This window comes from Lithobates pipiens, unplaced genomic scaffold, assembly GCF_037356315.1.
Source record: "Lithobates pipiens isolate NorthernLeopardFrog02 unplaced genomic scaffold, aLitPip1_a1.2 Scaffold_18, whole genome shotgun sequence".
NCBI classification, from domain to species: domain Eukaryota; kingdom Metazoa; phylum Chordata; class Amphibia; order Anura; family Ranidae; genus Lithobates; species Lithobates pipiens.
In genome coordinates this window covers 332,195,227-332,215,280 of record NW_027507758.1, presented here as the reverse complement: position 1 = coordinate 332,215,280, position 20,054 = coordinate 332,195,227, and the positions used below count along the sequence as shown (strand labels likewise).

The window sequence follows — 20,054 nt, the reverse complement described above, 5'->3', positions numbered from 1 at the left end:
AGTTTCTCCCTTGGTGGGAAAAGATCTCGGAGTCCTTGCATCCTAAATCTAATAAGAGAAGGATGCAAGTTGGGAGAGACCGGAATTCCCCCTCAAAAGTATCTCGTTGTTCATCTTCCCAAGGACCTACTGAAAGCGAGAGGCCTTTCAGGCAGTGTCTGCAAACTCATGGAACAGGAGGCGATTATCCCTATTCCAGTGAGTCGGATGACTCTAGGCTTCTACTCCCACATTTTTGTGATTCCAAAGCCATCAGGCAAGTTTCGGCTGATTATAAATTTGCGGAAGCTAAACCATTACTTGCTGTACAAAAGATTCAGGATGGAAAGAATCTACACATTCAGGAAACACCTTCAGAAAGGAGTTTTCATGATCACGTTAGATCTGAAGGATACTTATTTGCATGTACCCATTGCCTCAGAACATCAAAAGTACCTGCGGTTCGCTGTACGCACGGAGCAGGGGGTACAGAATTGGCAGTTCAGGGCACTCCTCTTCGGCCTTGCGGTCAGTACAAGAATTTTCACCAAGGTTCTCGCCGAGGTGGTATCATTTTTACACCTGCAGGGGGTAGCATTGATACCATACCTAGACGATCTCTTGATTTACGGTCCATCCCGAGAACAGCTCCAGAGGGACCGGGATTTAGTCTTGTTCACTCTGAAGTCGCTGGGTTGGATGATCAGTCACAAGAAGTCCTCCCTGGTCCCACCGCAGTCCAAAGTGTACTTGGGGTACCAGCTAGACTCTGTAGCCCAGAACATTTTTCTTCCTCTGGAAAAGATCTTGAAAATTCAGGGGGCAGGGACAGTTCTCGAAACCGGAGAGGGAGGTCTCATTGAGCATTATGAGTGCTGGGGCTTATGGCCTCCTGCATCCCAGCTGTTCCTTGGGCTCAACTCCACTCCCGGGGGCTCCAGGGCTTCCTTCTCTCCTCCTTTGGATGGGAGAAGAGAATCCCTGAAGAGGAAAATGCCTCTAATAGAGGAGGTAAGAAACTCCCTAGAGTGGTTCAACCTAGCGGGAGGTCGGACATGGACACAGCTAGATCCGATAAGCATAACAGACGTGAGTTCCGGGGACTGGGGTGCTGATTTGGGAGATCACTACACCCAGGGTCACTGGGACCGGAGTCAGAGCAGAGCTTCCTCCAACTTCAGGGAGCTTCTGGCAGTCGGGAAGGCGTTTGAGCTTTTTCCGGGACCAGGTCCGAGGGAGAGAAGTACAAAACTGAGGACAATTGGGTAGCGGTGTCTCACTTGAACCACCGAGGAGCAACAAAGTCAGACAGATTGAGGGCTCTAGCTCTAGAGCTCCTAAGGGAGGCAGAGAAGAATATTCCTCGCTCTCGGCAGTTCATATAAAGGGGTCTCTCAATCTACAGGCAGCCCATTCGACAGGGAGAGTGGGAGCTGAACAAGGAGACTTTCGCTCTGGTAAGCTGTCATTTTGGCAGACCAGAGATTAGTTTTATTTGCCTGTCAGAAGAACACCATGGTTCAGAGTTTCTTCTCCCTCACCAGAGAACAGGGGTTGGTGGGGGGGGGGGGGGGGGCTGGGTGGGGTGTACGCCCTCGCTCAAAATTGGGGTTTCAGTCTGGCGTATGCCGTCTCTACCCCCCCCCCCCCCCTGTGCTCATTCCCCGGGTGTTGCACAAACTATCCCAGTCAAGCAGAGATCTTATTCTGATGGCCGAAGCAGGCCTGGTTCCCCACCATGCAGAGATGATCGATTGCTCCTCCATTACATCTCCCGGTCCGGTGAGATCTCCTTTGCCAGGGCCCAGTCATTCATCCCGACCCTGGGTTTCTATGCCTGATGTCCTGGCTTTGAGAGGCAGATCCTCACGAATAGGGGATGTTCAGGGATGGTAATACACTCCTCCTTAGTAGGAAGAAGGTCACCAGGCATATATATGCCAAGGTCTGGAAAGTCTTCTCCCGCTTGGTTCAGTCTAAGGACGGAGCTCTCCAAATGGTTGCGACCGTTTTAGATTTTCTCCAGGATGGGGTAGACCAGGGGTTAGCGCTAAGCACCCTTAGGGTTCAGGTTGGGTGCCCTGTCGGTATTCTTTGACAGTAGTCTAGCTCAGGACCCCCTTGTGAAAAGATTTTTGTCTGCCAGGGAAAGGTTAACCCCTGTAAGGACAATCGGGTTCCCACCATGGGATTTGTCTCGGGTCTTGGATGCCCTAACGAAAGGGCCTTTTGAACCAGTGGCTCAAATTTCATTTAAGTTCCTTTCCATTAAGATGACTTTCCTTTTGGCCATTACCACAGCCAGAAGGATCGGTGACTTACAAGTGCTGACTATTAAAGAGCCTTTTTTGTTAATCCTGGAGGATAGGATAGTCCTCAGACAGGATCCACTTTATTTACCAAAGGTGACCTCTGGGTTCCATAGGTCACAGATTATTCTTCCATCATTTTGTCAGAACCCTAAAAAATTTGAAGGAAGAAAGATTGCACCTCCTAGATGTTCGACATTATATGTTCGAGATTATATGTTCGACATTATATGTTCGACTATTTAGAATTTAGGAGATCGAACCATCTTCTAATTACGTTGTGGCCAAAGAAAGGGTCTTCAGGCCTCCAAGCCAACAATAGCCAGGTGGATAAAACAGGCGATGGCTTATAAGCAATCGGGTAAGCTGGTCCCAGCCCACCTTAAGGCTCACTCGACTAGACTTCCCTACCCTTAATTGTGGATGTTTTTTCTCATTCTTCACAGAATGTACCCTCTGGCACTGGTGTAGGCCTATACTTTGTCATAACTGAGGGTCAGAGGGAGGGGTGGGGCTTTTTAAACTCTATTGTTAATTGTGTTTCCTGCCAGGTGAGACCAGTCTAGGGCTGAAACGATTAATCGATATTAACGATAATAATCGATAATGAAAATTGTCAACCATTGTCATTATCGATTAGTTGGTCCACACCATGCGATCCACGGAGCGGGCTGTGGCCTTAGGAAAGGCCGCGGCTTCGGCCTAGCTCCGGAGCTGGCAGCCATCTTGGTACACACAGCGGTGGCGAGCTGCACGCTGACGTCACCCCAGCGCGTTGTTCAGCCTGTGTCAGCCCAAGTGAAGGAATTCTGCAGGAGTCACGCTGGATGCCTTGCCTGCCCTCATTCAAAACTTCTTTTATGCAGGTACCACTACATTTATTACCTAATCTAACCTAATAACTAACATCTATTAGATAGTTATTATCTAATATCCTAACTACTATCTAAGCCTTTCCACTTGCTCGGCACAGCCACATTGTGGATTTAAATAAAAGGTACAACACTATCTCTCTCTCTCTCCCCCCCCCCCCCCAATAAAATGCAGCTTATTACAAGCATAAAAACATAGCACATCACTGACGATTTGCGCCAATAGGCATCCTGGGACTCGTCACGGCGGTCTGTTTGGAGGAACTTTGATCGGTGGGGAGCTTGGCGCAAATCATCAGTGATATGCTATGTTTTTATGCTTGTAATAAGCTGCATTTTTTTGGGGGGGAGATAGTGTAATACCTTTTATTTAAATAATGTGGCTGTGGGGGGCAGGGATAGCGTTATTTTTTATTTTTTTTTACTGATCCGAAAATTGATCCCATCCATGACTCTGATCTGAGGAACCATCCGTGAGTCTTTTTTGATCCGTTGCACCCCTAGTCCGCACCTTCCCACCTGCCGGTCTGTTAGAATCCTGTGTATCCTCCCGTGTCCTATGCATGCACTACGTCCAGCACGCAGCTACGTCTGCTTGCATTCTCCACCCAGCTGACGTCCCGCCAGCAACGCGCCTGCGCTGCTTTCGGCTCCTCCTCCTCCCCCCTCTACCCAGCAGCCTTCCTGTAGAGCCGCCACAGAGCGCAGGCGCGGCAAGCCCTCGCCGGGCCGCTTTCCAGCTCTGCCGTGATTGGAGGTTGTGCTTTGCACATGCGTGCATCCATCTCCCGGCTTTGGGGTGCCGTTCGCTCCATTCGGAAGAGTCGGCCGAGTCCCGTGTGGTGGGTCCGGACTGAGACTCTGCCCCACACCACCCTGGCACACCGAGGTGGAGCCGCTGTCACCATGAAGGGGTGAGAGAACCCGAGATACGGGGGGGGGGGGGGGAGGTGGGCCATTGACACCATGTGAGAGGGGAGGAATGTGTCGGGACGTGTATATGTGTGTGTGTGTGTGTATATAATAAATAAATATATCTCTATCTCCCCTTTTTTTCGATTAATCGATTATGAAAATAATCGTTAGTTGCAGCCCTAGACCAGTCATCTCTCAGGTGTGCCATCCTGGAAGATTTCCCAGAAAACCCGTTACCGGTAAGTGTAACTGGTAATTTTTGGTCTGATCACTGCAAATTACTTTGTGCCAAAAGGTTTAAGGCTTGTCTCTGTGCTGTTTGGCATATTATAAGTGGGATATTTTGTGGCATTTGCATAGTAACGGCTTTCTTCTGGCAACTGAAGCCCATCTTTCTTCAAGTGCGTCCTTATTGTGCATCTTCAAACAGCCACACCACATGATTTCAGAGAGTCCTGTATTTCACCTGAAGTTATTTGTGTTTTTTTTTTTTTCTTTGCATCCTGAACAATTTTCCTGGCAGTTGTGGCTGAAATTTTAGTTGGTCTACTTGACTGGTTTGGTTTTAACAGAAGCTCTAATTTTCCACTTCTTGATTAGAGTTTGAACACTGCTGATTGGCATTCTCAATTCCTTGGATATCTTTTTATATCCATTTTCCTGTTTTTATACAGTTCAACTACCTTTTCCTGCAGATCCTTTGACAATTCTTTTGCTTTCCCCATAACTCAGAATCCACAAACGTCAGTGCAGCACTGGATCAAAAAATGCAATTGTCTGTCTGAGTCCAGAAACTCATTGACACACACACTAATTACAAGCAAACAGATCCCAGGTGAGGATGGTTACCTTTTTTAATAGCCCTTTGTGTCAACTTGTGTGCCTGTTATGCCAAAATCACAAGAGTATGTAAAAATTTGATCAGGGTCATTTGGGTAATTTCTGTTGCCATTATGATTTAAAGAGGAAGTAAACCCTGATGAGTTTACTTCCTCTTTCATTCCCTGCAAAGGCAAAGCATAATGGACTACTATGCATCACATAGTAGTCCATTATGTGTCACTTACCTGACACAGGAGCCAGCAAAGTCACCGCTGTCCCCTGTAGTCCGCCGCATCCATCTTGTTGGTGGCGTCTCGCAGCTCCGCCGCTGTCATTCGGCGAAGCCGCCACTCCCGCGCATGCGCACGGGAGTCGACACGCGCGGCAGCTCCATTCTTGGAAATGCCGCGCTCAGTGCGCCTGCGCTCCGCTGTCTACGGCGCATGCGCCGTAGACAGCGGTGCCCGTTTTCGGGCAAATATCTCCTAAACCATATAGGTTTAGGAGATATTTCTTGGACCTACAGGTAAGCCTTGATCTAGGCTTACCTGTAGGTCAAAGTGGTTTGTAAGGGTTTACAACCACTTTAAAGAGTAAACGCAGTTGATTGATAATAAAGGGCTTCAGCCAAACGCTAACCATGAGCGAAAAAGTTTGTGTTCTCATGCCTATTCTCAGAAAAATGGCCAAGAAATCGTACATTTTGCCAGGGTATGTAAACAAGTGTGTGTGTGTGTGTGTGTATATGTGTAATATATATTATGTGTGTATGTATATGAGATTTTATTTTCTCTATTGTGCACAAAACTTCATCAGATTTGCCCAGCCAACACTGTAATCCATTTTTAATATATTTTGCGTATTTTCTTTTTGCAGTAATATTTGGTGAGGATGTAGCTTTTGGAGGTGTCTTCCGATGTACTGTTGGCCTGAGAGACAAGTATGGTAAGATATGTTACTTTAGTAATGGCAGATGATAAAAACTGATAAGTGACTTTGTTTTTCTGTAAAACGTACAAAGAATAAAAAAACAAAACAAATCACCTTATATTAATGATTTTTTAACGGATACAGCTTGGATTGCCTCCAGATGCAACAATTGCATCTGGAGGCAAGCATTAAAGTGTTACTAAACCCACAACTGTAAAAGCAGTCAGTATTATGCAGTAATGTCCTCACTGTGGAATCTAAGGGGGTAAATCCGCAATGTGTTAAAAAAATAATAATAAATATATTTATTTGATCCTCCCCTTCTACTGTCCCTAAACCATCTCCTTTATAGTACTGAGCCTTAGGAGGCACAGTCTCAGGTGTGTGTGTATATATATATATATATATATATATATATATATATATATATATATATATATATATATATATATATTAATTTTTTTTTTTTTTTTGTGGAGTGTGCATGTGATCAGCAAAGGCTCAATTAGCGCTCTCCAGACAGTCAGGGGTCATGCAGCCTCATAGGACAGTCCAAAGAGAATGAAAACTCCTACAAGCTTTAAGCAGTGCTTAGACGGACACTGATGCGTTTAGTAACACTTAAAGTCCAGTACACATGACTCTTTGCTCTGCATATTTGCGATCTGTTCAACAGATGTTGTTTTTTCCTGGAAAACCAGCATATGATCAGCATTTTCAGCCATTGGCTGCATGTGCTGATCAGTGTATTTTGGTGTTTGGGGAGCTCCCCCCAATCAGACTGTCTTGGCGGGAGAGATCCTTGCAACACCATTGTTTGTGTTGATGCAGGGATCTGTCAGGGTTTATTTTATTTTTTTCCTCCCAAAGGTGCCTGTAAAGTGTGCCTGAAAACCTGCCTCTCATGCCTCCCCAGTGTGAAAGCCAGAGTGCTTTCACACTGGGGTGGTGTAGGAGCACTGTATACAATACTCCTATTCCACCCCTGCCCATTGGAATGAATGGGCAGCACTTCCAAATCGCCGCAACACTAGTGTTTTAACCCCTTCGGCCGCTAGTGGGGGTTAAAAGCTCCCTGCTAGTGCTGAAAAGTGCTGCTTAAACAGCAGCTAACAGACTGACCACCCCAGTGTGAAAGCAGCCTTACAGATGTCCCATCCCCACCCTGAGACAGAATAGTGAAAGGAGAATTGGTAGATGTATGTCTCTCCCCCTCTCAGCATGCTCCTTGCGCTGCTTCTCTTCTCCTTACCTTCTTGCATAGCAGAGTGCAGACTATCGCCAAGTCAAACTGGAGTTTAATGAGGTTTTAAAAAGCTATAGAACTGTAATAATTTTGTCTTTTTATATTTGCCTGGAGTTAAGTTGTAAATATGGATCAAGTGGAATAGTTATAAATATGCATGTGATAGTCTTGTGAGCTAACCAAAAGCGACTACAGTATATATGTACTACCCTGTTTCCCCTAAAATAAGACCTAGTGTGATTGTCGGTGATAGCTGCAATAAAAGCCCTACCCCCCCAAATAAGCCCTAGTTAAAGTCCTTGTAGGTCTTATTTTCAGGGTAGGGCTTAGTTTTGAGGAAATAGGGTAGGGCTTATTTAGGTGGTAGGGCTTATATTGCAGCCAACACCGACAATCAGGCTAGGTCTTATTTTAGGGGAAACAGGGTAGAAACTGTGTGTGTGTGTGTGTGTGTGTGTGTGTGTGTGTGTTCAAAAGACCAGCTGCTAGAACTGATCACATCCCCATATGCATGCGCACAAAAATCAATATATAAGTGCAGTGCTGAATGATATCTAAACAAATATAGAAAAAAAAATCATTGAATAAAACGACATATAAAGTGCATAATTTAAATGTCCTTACAATAAGGTGCAAAAAAGTTTGTTTATTTTTCACGATTCAGCGCTGCACTTTTATATATTGAGGGTTATAGATATTGCTGACAAAGAAGATGACTTAAACAGATTGTTTCTCTGTAATATTTCTAGATCATTAGAATCATATTTATGCTTCCATTTTTGCATGGAATTGCTTTGTTGCTCATCTGACAAACCCAGATGTTGCCCTCCCAAGTATCCTATATCTTTTGTTTATACCCATTTTATGCCGCTCCCCCTTCATACATACATACATATATATATATATATATATATATATATATATATATATATATATATATATATATATATATATATATATATATATATATATATATATATATATATATATATATATATATATATTGCATTATGCCTTTTTTTTTTTTTTTTTTTTAAAGGCGTGCGACTGTGCATGTAGTAATTGCATATGCATTTCATTCAAAACAGATTGACTAAATTTAGAAAATGTTGTGAGGCTGCACAACAGATGTCTGCCACATGAAACATGCAGGTACATTGTGTAAAGACTTCTAAGAACTAGAAATGAAGACGACGTGATATGAGTGGCAAGAGGGCAGGGGAAAAAAAAAAAAATTATATATATATATTTTTTTTTATTTTTATTTTTTTTTCAGCGGGAACGTGGAGGAATGCAGTTCTGGCATCTCCTTCACTGAATGTATGTAATGACAAAGGGTGCTGGGGTGGGCTGGGAGATCTATTGTTGGCTGCTGAGGGATCTACTGATGAGAGAGGGGTTTATTGCTGCTGAGAGATCTGTTGGTGCTGGGGTGGATCTTTTGTTACTGGAGGGTATTTTTGTTGCGGGGGGGGGGGGGGGTCTAATGTTGAAAGGGAGGATCTATGGTTTAAATAAGGGTGTTTATCTTAATGCTTATTAATAAAATCTATACAAATTACTTAGCACCACAAAATGATACATGGTTCTGTATTCTCTATAAAGGGCTGTACAGGATGGAACCCAGGGGCAGCCCCCAGAGTTGGATAGGGGGCAAAGACGGATGTGATGCAGAAGGGTCGATTTACTAAAGGCAAATAGACTGTGTACTTTGCAAAGTGCAGTTGCACCAGAGCTTAGTAAATGAGGTAAAGATTCACTTTGCAAAGAATACCCAATCACGTGCATGGGGAAAAAAAATAAATAAAAAACAGCATTTTTGCTTGCACATGATTGGCTGATGGAAGTCAGCAAAGCTTCTCCTCATTTACTAAGCTCTGGAGCAACCGCTTTTGCAGAGTGCAACTGCACTTTGCAAAGTGCACAGTCTATTTGCCTGTAGTAAATTCACCCCATAGTGCTGCCAGTGTAACGGTCAATACACCACAATATACACCCCCAGATTGATTTTTCCATCATGATGCTAGCAATGGCAAGAGCGACCTAGTGACTGCACTGACTATTAAGAAGCTCTTCTGGAGCGCTTACCAGAAGAAGCCTTAGATGTGCTTCTTAGTGGTCATATGGCTGTGCTGCCCGATGAGTACTTGCCATTGCGAGCATTATGAGGGGTTCTCAATTCGGGGCTGTGATTTTCCGTGCATGGGCCGATATTTAATATTCCTTCTATGAACTTTTTAGTGATGGTAAATATTTTTTATAAATGTTCTACTTGCCTGCTCTGTACAATAATATTCAACAACCAGGTACCTTATCACCTCTTTTTCACCCCCACCAGCTCTGCCCCTCTTTCCTCTGGGTGTCCCCTCAGCAAGCTAGGTGCTGAAGGGGCACACTCTATATAGATGCACACAGCACCAGTAAACCACGCCCCAACTTCCTCTTCACAGGAGTTTGACTGACAGCAGTGGGAGCCTATGGCTCCTTCTCCTTGGTGTCTCCTGTGAAAGCATGAAGTGAGTGAGAGGCGGTGCTGGATCAGTGAGAAGTCAGGTAGATTTGGTAGTGGAAAGTTTGTGTGTGTGTCTTTTTAACCTTAACACAGTATTAAACCCAAAACCATAAATGTGTTTGTTTTCACCTGGTGACCTGTCCAGTAACACACCACCTGTATTGTTGAGACACAATTCAGAATGAATTAGAACAGGAGGCACAGCAGCATTGTTAGTCCTGTGGGGAGGGAACATTAAATGGATTAGAAGATTTGGAATCACTTAACAAATTGAAGCCAAACTCCAGCTCACACTTTATAATCAGTTACAGCAAACATTTTTTATTTTTTTTATTTCTGATAAAGGTTTTGCGTGAATAAAAGCTGATTGTTTTAATCACCCGTCATTGTTTTTTTTTATTTTTTTTTATTTTTTTTCTCATCCATGTAAACTGATACATTCTGCTGGAGAATTTGTGCTGTGAAAAACCAAATGAAAATGCAAGAAAGAAGGCCTAAAAAAAGGAAACTGATATAGCCATTATCTCTAAAGCCCCATACACACTATCAGAATTTCTGCAGATTTTTTCCTTGATTTACCAAAACCATATAATATGAGGTCAGGTCCTTGCACTACATGGTTTTGGTAAATCTGAAGACAAAAATCAGCAGAAAATCTGATGGTGTGTATGGGGCTTAAGGCTGGATTCACACCTATGCATTTTGCAGATTTGCACTACAGAACGTGTTCCATAGGGAACCATGTTCAATGTTCTGTTGCGCAAATATGCAAAAAGCACTAAAACTGCATAGGTGTGAATCCAGCCTCAGAATTGGTAAGCTGAAATCTGCTTGCTTTTGGGTTTAATACCCTTTAATGCAGATAATGCTTTAAGTTAAAAAACACTAGAAACCACTTTAGGCCCCCCAGACCTAGGAGTTAAATATATGTGCATGAAAGGCACATTTTAAATAGTACTATAGTACTTTTTTGTATGGTGGCACCTGTACTAAATCATTGTACTCTACATGTAGTCAAGTGTTCCTTTATAAATATTGGATTTGCATGTGATGCATGTTCATCTAATGAACTACCTGTTTTTCCTCTGTATTTGGTGTGGTTTTTTTTTTTTTTTTTTTTTTTTCTTGTATGGTCAGCAGATGGCGATCTAACTTTATTTTTCTATCGTGACTGATACTGGAACGCTATCTTGATGAAAAGTTAAATGCTTCCTGCTCCACTAATCAACATTTCGAATGTGATGGGTACTGATTTGTACCATTTTTTTTAAATATTTCTATAGAATCTATATAAAAACTTTTATTATTTTTTATAATAAGTTTTTTTTTTATATGTTACTAATCATATTGGGTTATTTTTTTGCTCTCTATGTCCCATTGGGGAGGTTTCTATTTTAACTCTCCCAAAATCTCCCCCAAATGAGTGGAATTTCCATTTTGGAGAGCTCTCAAAGGGATAGGTGCCACTATTAATAAATTTATCCCCACCTCTTGTTCTGGTGACCTCAAAGTTTGAGTTAACAGGCCAGAGGAGTGAATCTTGCCAGTGTGGATAGAGAAGACAATAAAACCTGACGGAGTCTTCAACCCCACTCTAGTTTTTCCTTTATATACGCTTTCAAGTGATTGTAAACCACTAACATGAAAAATGAACAAAGCATATGTTTCAATGAGAAGCACTAGCCTCAATCCAAAGCACTGCATGTAATGTTTCTCTCTGCTGCCTCTTCCCTCTGCTATAGTCTAAGCCCACCCCACAGCATACCTGGTGATGGCCTCCCCATGCACACTGCAGCTGACTTTTAATCCTCAGCTTTGTACATTTTCAGCTGTCCGTGACTCTCCCTCCTTGTTGGCTGAGACAGCAGCGAAGTGCCAATGGCTCCTGTCAGTCAGTGAGTCACTGAGGAGTGAGAGAGGGTGTGGGGCCAGGCCACGGCTCCATGTCCAAATGAATATAGTGGCTCAGGTGCCCCCATAGCAAGCCACTGTGGGTGCACTCAACAGGAGGTAGGTGCCAGGAGTTCCAAAGAGGGACAACAGGAGGTAGGTGCCAGGAGTTCCAAAGAGGGACCCAAGAAGAGGAGGATATGGGCTGCTGTGTGTAAATCCACTGCACAGAGCAGGTAAGTATAACATGTTTGTTATATTTAACAAAAAAAACAAAACATGACTTTAGCATCACTAAGTGTTTTGTGATCAACCAATGCGGGGTAGAGGAAGTAGATGTCCACATCACTACCTGACATGGACAATTTTCATTTCCAGTTGGCAAGGGGCTTCTTGGGATCCAGACAACTGCTGACATCAGACTGGGAGTACTAAAGAGGACCAGACTGTGAAGGTCAGGGCTGGGACAAGGGGTGGGTAGGAAGGGAGGCTGCCCCTGGCGCAATGGTTTATTGCAGGGGTAGGGGGCACCCTAACCCTAAGGGAAAGGGGGGCAGAGTTTGGCATCTTTGCCCTGGGCGCTGGATGACCTTGTCCCGGCACTGGCGAAGGTTATCGTATTGTGATGGTCTGGTAGTCCCCACAGAAAGAAAAGGTGTAAGTGAGGGGCCTGGGATAGGGGTGACTCAGGTGTGTATATCTGACTTCACCATATAAGGTAAATAGAACAGCGGGCAGGTTGGGTTAGAGGGGGGGGGGTGGGTAAATAATTGATTTTGCCTGAAGTTGGGCTTTAAGTTATTTATGTCTATAGGGGGACTTGTATGTGTTTTTACAATGTCTTGAGTGTCAGGGCAAAGTTCCTTTCGAAACATTTACTCTTTGAATAGCATCTGACATAGTGGAAGTAGTGACTTGTCATGCTTCTGTGTTGATCATATTGTGTCATAGCTGGATCTAAGTCTGTAGTAGCTTTGTCCATTTATTCGTTACAAGTGTCTGACATTAATGGAAAAGTGAGCTGTGAATGGTTTAGTATTCATCCTGAGCGTTTTTTTTATTTTGTCCCAGTATGTCTTAAAACGGTGGTGGTCAACTTGAAAATTTATAAAGGGCCTTAAATGTGACACCTCCCAGAGGGCTGCACAATGGCAGCATGTTTTTGTGCATTAACCACTTCAGCCCCGAAGTATTTACCCCCCCTTAATGACCAGGCCATTTTTTTGCGATACGGCACTGAGTCGCTTTACCTGACAATTGCGCGGTTGTGCGATGCTGTACCCAAACAAAATTGATGTCCATTTTTCCCCACAATATGTGTGTGTGTATATGTGTGTGTATATGTGTGTGTGTGTGTGTGTGTGTGTGTGTGTGTGTGTGTATATATATATAATATAATATAATATAATATAATATAATATAATATAATATAATATATAATATTATTTTTTTTTTTTTATTCTCAAATCTATTCATCAGCTTAGGCCAATATATATTCATATTTTTGGTAAAAATCGCAATAAGCGTATATTGTTTGGTTTATACAAGAGTTATAGCGTCTACAAAATAGGGGATAGATTTATCCCGTGGGTGGCCAGTGGACATCAAAACCGCTGGTCGCGCACCCACACTACCACATGCACAGACCAACTTGCAGGTACTATCTCATAAAAGTGAGTACACCCCTCACGTTATTGTAAATATTTTATTACAATAACCACAGCATTGGTGTCGGTGAGAGCAATGCTACCTCCTGGCACTGGTGTTAGTTGATGCAATAACAACCCCCAGCATTGATATCAGTGAGTGCAGTAATAACCCTTAATATTGTTGTCAGTGGATGCAATATTGACCCCCATTGTTAGCCATGACACCTTTGTTTATATTAGTACTGTGAACCCCCCCCCCCCCCCCCCCCAAATCTCTCTGCCTTGGTGGTTAGTGGCAGTGGAATTTTAACCCAAACTCCCATTCCCCCTATATTGGTGGTCAGTAGCGGTGAACATAGCAGTGAAAATGTATTGCCACCCCCCAATGGAGATCACTTACCTACCTAATCACCCTCTCCAGATCTGCTCTCTTCCCAAGCCAGGATTTTATTTGTACTGTGGGTGCAGACTTTTTCAGTGCTGGGTGTTGGAACACAGAGTGCTCCAGCGTCCGGAATCCCACTGCCACACTAACTGGTGCCCAGTAGCGCACGGTCTGCACGCAGAAGGGAGGCGGTGGCTCTGTTTTAGGCACTAGGGCCTTAGGTGGTGGAGCGCTAAGACTCCTACTGCAGAGGGTGCAGATTTGACTTTTAGATTTCTTCGGACTTCTGGGAAAGTCAGTGAGCTAATCACACAAACGGGAGATAATGATGTTTCTGGGGAGGTTATGCCTCAGTTACCAAAATGCATTGAAATTTATAGAGAATTACAGCTGATGCAGTTTGAATAGGAAAGGTGTGTGTGTGTGTGTGTGTGTGTGTGTGTGTGTGTGTGTGTTTTTTTTTTTTTTAAATCTGAACTCCCAGGAATTCCAGACACTTTTTAAAATGTACTGGCATAAGTGATCACTATACGCCCAGCACCCTGATGTGGCTTTCTCATACACAGCAGCTCTATCCACCCCTCCACTATCCAGTTATAGAAGGCTTTAGATTTTGTGAATGGGTTCAGTTAAAATGAAGCATTCTGTAAATAAATGGGCAGAAGGTAGGAAGGAGCAGGCAGAGGAGCTGCATACGTTGCATATACTATATATTTTCTGCAAAGTAGAGTTGTATAAGAACCATACATGTCTCTCATCCAAAGGATGGATCCTATTCTAACATAAAACAAAAAAAAAAAACGTGCATCTCATAAAAGCCACACTGTCTATTACTGAAAGCGAAAATTCCAGATGCACTTAGCCAAAATGGACAGGTTTTTTTTTTGTTTTACTTTTTACTAATGCATCTGTCTATTTTTGCATCGGCTGATAATTTTCGGCACTTCCTTACTGTCTGTCCCCACAAGTGTGTGTGTGTGTGTGTGTGTGTGTCCCACACGAGTGCCCCTAAAGAAAGCGGCTTTTTATAGGGATAATTGCTGTCGGAAGGAGCCAGCAGGGGACCCCAGAAGAACAGGATCAGGGGTGCTCTGCAAAACTATTAACCAGTATAACATGTTAAAGCTTCAGTTTTTTTAATAAAATATTTAATATCACTTAAACATAAAATCTGTAGAGCATCTGCTGGCTGAAATGAGAAAATATGAAATATGGGTATGCGATAGTTTAATTACAAGACTAAAATGTTTTAATTAGGCCTGAATATAATATACAAGAACCCCTGAATTTTGACAGATACCCATAATTTGACTAAGACTAGCTGCCAGCATTTTAAAATGTTTTAGTGTTTTTTGTGTAGTTTTCTTTAAATTACCGTATATACTCGAGTATAAGCCGAGATTTTCAGCCTCTTTTTTGAGGCTGAAAGTGCCCCCCTCGGCTTATACTCGAGTCATCGCTGTCTGCCCGCTCGATCAGCGTGTCGAGCAGACAGACAGCGGCCATTCTGATTCAAAAGCCGCGCCTCCGGCTCCGCCTTCGCCTGTGATAGGCGGAACACTGAATTTCCCAGCAGCCTGTGTTCCGCCTATCACGGACGTCGTATCATCCTCGTACTACGGACGAGGATGATACGACGTCTGTGATAGGCGGAACACAGGCTGCTGGGAAATTCAGTGTTCCGCCTATCACAGGCGAAGGAGGAGGCGCGGCTTTTGAATTTTACAATGGCCGCCGACGAAGAGGGCACGGGACGGAGGCAAGGCAAGGCAAGGCACGGGACGGGACGAAGGCAAGGCACGGGACGGAGGCTCGGGACAAAGGCTCGGGACACAGGTAGGCTGGACACACACACACACACACACACACACACACACACACACACACACACACACACACACACACACACACACACACACACACACACACACACACACACACACACACACACACACACATGGATGGATGGAGACACACACACACAGGGATGGATGGATGGATGGAGACACACACACACAGGGATGGATGGATGGATGGAGACACACAGGGATGGATGGACGGACACACAGGGACGGACGGACACACACACAGGGATGGACAGGCATGTCTCACCCTCGGCTTATACACGAGTCAATACGTTTGCCAGTTTTTTTGGGGGTAAATTGGGGGCCTCGGCTTATATTCGGGTCGGCCTATACTCGAGTATATACGGTATAAGAAAATCGGCACAATTGGTCTGCGTTCAGTACAGCCTAAACTGGCATATTTTTTTGTGCCTGGGTATTTCTGAATAGTTGGAGGCAGCAGAACATGGCTGTGCAACGCCACTTGCATAAAGTGGGGCATGCACCCAGACCCTAGTTTTTGAAAGCACCCAGTCTGGGTTTGGGAACTTGTGTCTGTGAGCATTTATCGCTGTATACAAGTAGTGGTGCATAGCTACAGTATATACAAATGCAAAATATATATACAATTTCATATGTATTGGACTAAAATCATTTTTTAAATGGTTTCTTTTTTTGTGTGTGTGTGTGTGTGTTTTTAAATTTTTTTTTTTAAGCCTCGACTCTAATAAAGGGAAATGTGTGCAAAACCCCTTAGGCCCCTTTCACACTTGTGCAACGTCCTGCAACTTAGGATTGCAAAGTCACATGACAAGCCATACTCCATGATTTACAATGAGAACTCTTCATATCTGGAAACTTTGCGTTGCATCGGTTTCGTAGTAGTGCCTGCACTACTGTGGTCTGACTTTGATGCGACTTGAGATTCATAGACCAAGATTACATGGGCATTGCTTCAAGTCGTGTCAGTCGTACAACTTCCAGGTCCTACAAATGCGAAAGTGGGCATAACGCTCATTAACTGTAAATCCTTGTCTAAAGATGGCTGTATGCAGAACCAGGCGCTCCCAAGTACAAAAATATATGCTAGTTTGTTTAATCCATACTGGAGAATGGGACCGAGTCCTTACCATACTTTATCCGTATCCTCTGCTTCTTAAAATGTACTAAGTACAGATAATCCACGTTTAATGGGCACTTGGACTTATGACCAGCTCTTCCACCCGTACGACCTGCTATATAAATCATTATATTGTACGGTACAGAATTTTCATCTGTGTGCTGTACTTATGCAAATTAAAACAACGTTGAGCTGGAGTTTTTTGTTTTTGGACCTTTTTTTTACAGTAGTTAAGAATGCTTAAAATGTATTACTTGTGACTCCTCCATTTAACTACCTGGTTGTTGGAATGGAACCTGGTCGTTAAGTGAGGAGTACCTGTACACAAATGCCATATGATGCAGCTATGTTTTGCTTGAGGTTTTTTTTTTTTTTTTTTTTTTCTTTGATTCAGGTTTTAATTAAGAGGGATCATTTATTTTTGTTGTTGGAAAGAAATTCAGTAGATGAACTGGATTAAAGAAAAAATCATCTTCCATTCCAGTGTGACTTCATCTAATCTAATTGTATATTCAATCCAGATATTGCAGAAGTAATTATGATCTTGGAATACTTTTGTGGAGTGAAGTTAAGTTCAAGTTTAACTCTATGCATTACAGATTGGAGAACTTAGATGATGGTGGTGATGGCTTTATGAAGCTTTACTAAGAACTCTTGTGGAGTGCTACTGGCTTCTGCAGCCACTGAAAAATACAGATAGAATAGGTTTATATTTAATGAAGATCAGCCCAATTTCAAACAGTGTGGTGTTTGGTCACGTGGCTATCTGCTTCCGGTAAACAAACTACTTTGTTTGGGGCCTGTCAACCAAGGACAGTTTGTTCACATGTTTTCAAGAAAAGGAAAATGCTTCACTTGGCTCTATATCATAGCGCAGCAGGACTGGGAAAAGAGCCCTGTGTTAGCGCCACACTGACTTCTTGAAGCTTACATGTGGCTATGGATTCTTTCCCTGGATCCATGTGACATTTTTAGGCCATTCGTGATGGCTTAAGAGCCGGTTCACACAGGGGCGACTCAGATCCGACTTCAGGTCGCCTCAGGTCGGACAACATGTAAAAATCAATGTAAGTGAATGAGAGCCGTCTTAATGCACACTACTGAAGTCGCTTCGTCTTCAGAAAAGGTTCCTGTACTACTTCAATCTGACTTGTAGGCGACTGGTACCCGTTGATGTCAATGGAGGTCGCCTCCAAGTCGGATCTCCGTCTATACGGAGGCGACTCACGGAATTATCAGCTCTCGAGGGAACTCCACGCCAATTTTTTTTCATAAATTTGGCGTGGAGTTCCCTCTTGAGAGCTGAGAGGCCCTTAGGTCTGGTATGGATTCTAAGGGGAACCCCCTTCACCGAAAAAACGGCGTGGGGGTCCCCCACAGATCCATACTAGACCCTTATCCGAACACGCTACCCGGCTGGCCAGGAAAGGGGGTGGAGACTAGCGCCCCCCCCCCCCCCCCAAGCCGTACCACCCCAAAGCACCTTGTCCCCATGTTGATGAGGACAATGGCCTCTTCCCGACAACCCTGGCCGTTGGTTGTCGGGTCTGCGGGGGGCTTATCGGAATCCGGGAGCCCCTTTAATAAGGGGGCCCCCAGATCCCGGCCCCCCACCCTATGTGAATGAGTATGGGGTACAATATACCCCTTCCCATTCACCTGTGAAAAAAAAAAAATATACAATAAAAAAACACACAAGGGTTAAAATAGTTTGTTGCACAGCTCCGGGGGTCTTCCGTCTTCTGGGGTCTTCTCGCCGGACTCCTCTGCTATCTTCTGCTCTTTTGCTAGCTCTTTCACTAGCAGAGGAGCCCGGCTTTCTTCTTCGCTGCCGCCCTCTTCTTCCGACTTCGGGGGTCTTGTCCCCCTCTTCGGTTCTTCTTGCCGGGCCACTGCGCCTTCTTCTAGCTCTTTTACAAGCGGTGGCCCGGTCTTCTTCTGTCGCCGCTGTCTTCTGTTCTTCTCTTCAGGAGATGTTGCCTCGTCGCTGTCTATGCTCACAATGACAGGGACACGGCGTGCGGCGACTTATATAGGGACATCCCGGTTGATGTCCCCGCCCATTATGTCAGAGGATGCTGGGACTGTGACATCATAATGGGCGGGGACATCATCTGTTGATGTCCCTATATAAGACGCCGCGTGTTCGGTCATAGTGAGCGGAGACAGCGACGAGGCAACATCTCCTGAACAGAAGAACGGGCCACCGCTTGTAAAAGAGCTAGAAGAAGGCGCAGTGGCCCGGCAAGAAGAACCCAAGAGGGACAAGACCCCCGAAGTCGGAAGAAGAGGGCAGCGGCGAAGAAGAAAGCCGGGCTCCTCCGCTAGTGAAAGAGCTAGCAAAAGAGCAGAAGATAGCGGAGGAGTCCGGCGAGAAGACCCCCGGAGCTGTGCAATAAACTATTTTAACCCTTGTGTGTTTTTTTTTTTTTTTATTGTATATATTTTTTTTTCACAGGTGAATGGGAAGGGGTATATTGTACCCCATACTCATTCACATAGGGTGGGGGGGCCGGGATCTGGGGGCCCCCTTATTAAAGGGGCTCCCGGATTCCGATAAGCCCCCCCGCCCACAGACCCCGACAACCAACTGCCAGGGTTTTCGGGAAGAGGCCCTTGTCCTCATCAACATGGGGACAAGGTTCTTTGGGGTGGGGGGGCCGCGCGGCCCCCCTTCCCCAAGGCACCCCCCCCATGTTGAGGGCACGCGGCCTGGTATGGCTCAGGAGGTGGGGCACTCGTCCCCACCCCCTTTCCTGGCCGGCCGGGTAGCGCGCTCGGATAAGGGTTTGGTGTGGATCTGGGGGGACCCCCACGCCGTTTTTTCGGCAAAGGGGGTTCCCCTTAGAATTCATACCAGACCTAAGCCCCTGGTATGCTCTCGGAGGGGGTAACCCACGCCAAATTTTTTTCATAAATTTGGCGTGGAGTTCCCCCTTGAGAGCTCATTCTCTGATTGGCCACGGCAAAAGTCGCCTGGCCTGGGGCGACTTAGTCGTGTTGTAAGTCGCCCCAGGTCATGTCCTGAAAGTCCTGTTGCCCCTGTGTGAACCGGCTCTAACTAGAACCTTCAGGGCCATGGTGCAAGCAACCATGAAGGGTCCCCCCCTGACCACCGGGGCTCTTTATTTGCATCACAGGGCCCTTTTAAAAGCCCCAGTTCACAAAGGGGATGATTTACTAAACCTGCAGAGTGCAACATTTGGTGTAGCTTTGCTTGGAAACCCATCAGCTTCCAGGTTGTGTTTTTGTCTTTTTGTCAAAGCTTGATTAGCTACCTTGCACATCTGCACCAGATTTTGCACTCTCCAGTTTTAATAAGTCAGCCCCAGTATTCTTGGCTGATGTAGCTTTGTAGGTCAGTACAGACTGGAGGCACAGGAGGTGGGACACATAGGTTCATTTCCCCCATCTTGTACAGGGTGCTTGTTTGTGTTTTTTTTTTTTTTTTTTTTTCTCTTTCCACTAAAGTTTCGTTGGACAATCGGCATGCTTTATGCACAGAGCCAGGGGTCTCCAGGCCACTCTGATTGAAACTGGTTTTATCCTGTAGAAAAAAAAATTATATTTAAAAAAAAAAA

At 44.5% G+C, this 20,054-nt stretch overlaps 1 protein-coding gene across 1 annotated transcript in view; it reads left to right on the top strand.

The window, feature by feature from the left end:
- BCKDHB (branched chain keto acid dehydrogenase E1 subunit beta) overlaps window positions 1-20,054 on the top strand; it is a 283,203-nt gene that overhangs the window by 30,355 nt on the left and 232,794 nt on the right. The window contains 1 exon segment of the mRNA XM_077487334.1: window positions 5,774-5,842. Coding sequence (XP_077343460.1) covers window positions 5,774-5,842 — 69 coding nt within the window.